At 54.5% G+C, this 4,642-nt stretch overlaps 1 protein-coding gene across 1 annotated transcript in view; it reads left to right on the plus strand.

Moving 5' to 3' along the window:
* Positions 1-700: 700 nt before the first annotated feature.
* Positions 701-4,642, plus strand: part of DUSP4 (dual specificity phosphatase 4) — a 15,130-nt gene continuing 11,188 nt past the window's right edge. The window contains exon 1 of the mRNA XM_007942698.2: positions 701-1,133. Coding sequence (XP_007940889.1) covers positions 701-1,133 — 433 coding nt within the window. The remainder of the gene's footprint in view (positions 1,134-4,642) is intronic.

Consider the following 4,642-nt stretch of genomic DNA (forward strand, 5'->3'; position numbering starts at 1 on the left):
AATGGGCCTGGTGAAGAACGCCGAGCTCCCTGTTTACTCTGCTCTTTGTGACGTCGCGTTCCCGTGACTAGGCGCAAGCGGTCGGAGCTCCATTCACTCTTAGGGGAGGGGAGCAGGAGGAGGGGCCTGAGGGGCGGAGGGTGGGGCGGAGAGCTAGCGCCTGGAGGAGGGGGAAGCCTGGCTGAGAATGGGAAGAGGCGGGGCCTCGCGAGGTAGTAATGAATCTTCCCCCACACCCTGGGGAGAGCTGAGGAGCATTAATAAATCTATAACCAGAGGAGGAAACTCTGGCTGGGGCAGTGCGCGGAGCTCCGGCTGCGTGTGGGGAACAGTGGCCGGAACGGGAGCGCTGGAGCCAGCGGTGGCAGAAGCAGCACAACAGGCAATATAATAGAGGCAACAACTGACGGGAGTCCTTGGCCCTCTCTCGTAAACACACTCTGCTCCAGTGCCACCTCCCACTCCGCGCCGCGCACAGACCTGCCCGGCGTCCGAGGCCGCTAGAACTGCTATGTAAGCGGGAGACTGCGTGAGGAAGGGGACTAGAGGGAAGAGGACGGCCCGCGCTAGCCTCTGTGAGACAAGTTTGCAGCTACTTTTGCACGCGCTCTCCCTAAACCTTCGTCCGCCCCTTCCAGCGGCACAGCCGGCCGTGGTGCCCTTCGCCTCGCGCACCCAGCAGCCGCAGTATCCGACGACCATGGTGACAGTGGAGAAGCTGCAGGAGATGGATTGCAGCGTGCTCAAAAGGCTGATGAACCGAGAGGAGAGCGGCGGCGGCGCGGGAGGCAGCGGCGGCCACGGCGCCCTGGGGCTACCGAGCGGCGGCAAGTGCCTGCTGCTGGACTGCAGACCGTTCCTGGCGCATAGCGCAGGCTATATCCGAGGTTCGGTCAACGTGCGCTGCAATACCATCGTGCGGCGGCGGGCCAAGGGCTCTGTAAGCCTGGAACAAATTCTGCCCGCCGAGGAGGAGGTGCGCGCCCGCCTGCGCTCCGGCCTCTATTCGGCGGTCATCGTTTACGATGAGCGCAGTCTGCGCGCCGAGAGCCTCCGCGAAGACAGCACTGTGTCGCTGGTGGTGCAGGCGCTGCGTCGCAACGCCGAGCGCACAGACATCTGCCTGCTCAAAGGTAAAGGCGCAACGTCAAGCGCGGCGCGTTGTGAGCTGGATTGTGTGTGTGCGTATAGAGAGAGGACTTTGACGGCTTGCGCCTCAGTAGACAGAAGTGCCACGAGTGACTCGTGGCTGCAGGGATCCCCGCGCACTCCTTTGTGCATGTTGGTGTGCGTGGATTTGCGAGGTTTTTGTGTTTTTTTTTTTTTTTTTTCCTGTGCTTGTGTGCGAGCTTCCGAAGTCTTCAGGGACCGTGCCGGCGCGTTTCCTCCGTCACCTGCACTTACCTTCCCTGGCGTTTCCGCATTTCTTTACACCCACTAACGGTTCTTGTCTCGCTGGTGAAGCGACTCCTATGTGCGGCCCATGTGACAGTACAGGGTATTGCTCCCAAGTGCCAGTGGGGACAGGACAGGCCTGTTCTTTTGGCTTGCCTCGACCCTTCGCTGAGTCCGAAGCCGAGAAGTGGGGACGAAGGTGAGCGTCTAGGTTGGATTGGCCCGACTGGCTCCATTTTTAGCTAGTGTTCCTTAAATGAAGAAACGCAGATTGGTTTGCAGACATTGTACAAAGCGATCTGTATCTTCTCCCTTGCTGCCCAACTCCGAGCTCTTCCTAGAAGGTGGCCAACTCTTTCAGCAGCTAGGCGAGAGAGACCTCGGCTCCCGGAGCGGGATGCAATAGGACTATTTGGGAAACGGGAACCTAGGACAGTATCTTTCCCCCCTATAAACCAGACAGCAGGGAATTCCGACCTTTTGTTTAAACACAATTCTCTAACATCCGATGGGGAATTGTGCTTGATTTAAGTGAACGCTGGCGAAACTCTTCACGTTTCAGAGAGGGGGTTTTTGTTAAATACAGAAGTCAGAACTCTGAAACGAGACAGCATCCTATCCAAATAATTGAAGGGACAGTGTGCCAGCAGCAGCCTAGCGGGCGGCCGCACCTGCCAGGGCCTATTGGTTCGTGGCTCTCGGCACCCCTCACTCTGGGGAGCGGGCAGGGGCGGTGGGATGACCCTCCTTGCACGCTGCTCCCCTTCCTCCCGCGGCCGCATTCCTCACATTTTTTCGCGCTCTTGGGCTTCTGGCCTCAGAACCAGAGAGGAATTTCAGAACTCTGCCTTCAAAGAGCCGCTCCCCTTCCTGCAGGCGCCCCTTGCCCCCTCCTCCCTTTCCTCGGAACCAGACCTGTTCACCCGAGAGGAAGGGAAATGGGCGGGGAGGGGGACGGAAGCCCTTTCCCACCGCCCCCTCCCAAAAGCACAAAACTGCTTAGTGAGGAGGAGCAGGGTTTGCCCCTGGTGAACAGCGGGGGGCTTTGTTCTCGGCAGTTGTTTCCTGACCATTTGACCTGTCAGCTGCTGGGGAAATGCTGCTGTTGACCTTTGGTTGAACCACAAAGGCGATTTTGCTGATATTTCTTTATTTTTCCGCGAGGGCTGCCTTTTGCACCTTCTTTTGAACCCAGCCCTCCTTTCTCCCCAAAGCGCTGTAAGAGAAAGTGCCCGGAAGGGGCTTTCACTGGAAGGACCCGCCGCCAAGCTTGGACAGAGAACAAGACACTGGTAAAGGTCCCTCTTACTCCTGGGAATCCTGCTGTGCCTGGGAGCCCCCCCCCCCCACGCCCCCTGACGCACGGTCCTCACATCCCTGCGTCGTTACTGGTTAGACCACCGATGTGGTGGCCGCGCTATTGTCTGAACAGGGCGGCTTTCCCTTTCCTGGGGCTGTCGCTTGTGGGAAAGATGAGAGAAAAAGCCCCTTGGAGTGGACAGAGGCTGCCTCGCGTTCTCTCTGTGCATATTAAGTCCCTCCTGATACGGAGACTGAGCGTGCGCCTTCCTTTGTGGACTTCAAGATCACAGACCTTTCCCGCGCGGACACTGGGCCTGGACTCCAGCCCCACGTGGAGGCTGGGTTTGGTTTGTTTTGTTCTTCTTCCTGATCAGGGACTCGGGAGGGGACCGTCCTAGAGCGGCTGTCGGGGCACGTGGCCCCAGGTCTTCCGGAGGCACAGACGCTTAGGTCCGGCTTCTAGGGAGAAGGGTATGTTTTTAAGGTCCCCCCCCCGCCCCGGCCCCCATCCTGGACGCACCACCTCCCCGCCCACTCGAATCCGGTCGGGAGAGGCCGGAACCTGACTGATTACTGAGCCGGCCCGCTTCTGAGCCGCTCAGCGCTGGAGATTTGGGGCTAGCTGTTAATGTAAAAACTGGGTAGAACAGGCAGCCTCTGGGTGACAGTCCTGGCAGGTGAGGATGAGGTGCCTGGCCAACACAAAAGAAGTGTTCTGAAGGTTGTCTCCAGATTACACACGTTTCCTCCCGAGGCCTGCAGCTACCTCCTGTTGACTGCCCTAACACCAGCAGGGATGACGACCCTCTGCATTTCGATTTTCGAAGTCAACATCTCGAGCTGAGAGTGTCTAAGCCTGAGCCGAAAGTTTAGCTCCATCTCTTCAGTATCATACTCAGGGGACTAGCCAGGAGAGGTTCAGCTGTGTATTCACAAGCAAAGGGGGCAGCAGGCCAAAAAAAGTCAGAGCTGGGGCTCTTTGTCGTTCTGTGTTGGCAGTAGAACATCTGTGGGTTAACTGGGCCATATACTGTTAGCTTATTTTGTACTAAGCAGAGGTCATCTTTAACACAGTTACTCATCTTTCTCATGAAAGATGCCTTCTCATGAAAAGTCGTCCTCAGAAAGCCCAGAAAGAAAAACTAAGCATCTGCTCTCATACCCCCAAGAGGAAGGTGCAGTCTGGGTGAGGAAAGCAATGCTATCCAGCGTCTCTAGAGATAAACAGCTTCCCGTGGAGTGGAGGAGCTGTAGGTTTCAGGGGACGGAGGCCTGTGTGAGCAGAGACCTAACGGGGAGGCATTGGGAAACAAGGGAGGAAAAAGCTTCTTAGATTATCTTCAGAAAATGCCTGAATTGATTAGGGCTTGGGTAATTTGGTTCCCACTGGAATTGTTCGTTTTATTTTCCAGCTAATGGGCCTTTCTGTGTATGTCTCATTTCATGTGTGGTGGTGGGTATGGAGTTAAAGTGGGGAGGACATTAAGCTATTTGAAAACCCTGATGGTTGGTTTCTGCCATCCTACTGGGACAGAAAAAGCAGAGTATTTTCAGAAGTTGTCCTTCCCAGTCAAAGTCTCTCTAATTCTACTAATTGAGTTTTAAATTCTAATTTTATATTTCTGCCACTTTGAAGGGCAATTGATTATTCATTGAAGATAGTTAAAATGGATACCACAAGCAAAAATTCATAGTTAAAAATAAGAGTAAGCATTACTTAATATCAACAAAATGTTGCCTAACCTTTAAATATCCTGATACTACCCATGTCTTGGTAAATCAGTAACCAAAATCACTACAGTATTCCCTGGCCTTTTTGCTATGGGATGATTCCCATTGGGGTAAACTTTTTCCTTTTAGCTTACTCAGTTTAAAATCCTGTAAGACATCTTTAGGGACAGTTTAGAAATTTCAATTTTACAGACATTATCATAGTATTGTTGTT

Source organism: Orycteropus afer, unplaced genomic scaffold (genome assembly GCF_000298275.1).
Source record: "Orycteropus afer afer isolate SDZICR_OR568_19922 unplaced genomic scaffold, OryAfe1.0 scaffold00095, whole genome shotgun sequence".
Lineage (NCBI taxonomy): Eukaryota > Metazoa > Chordata > Mammalia > Tubulidentata > Orycteropodidae > Orycteropus > Orycteropus afer.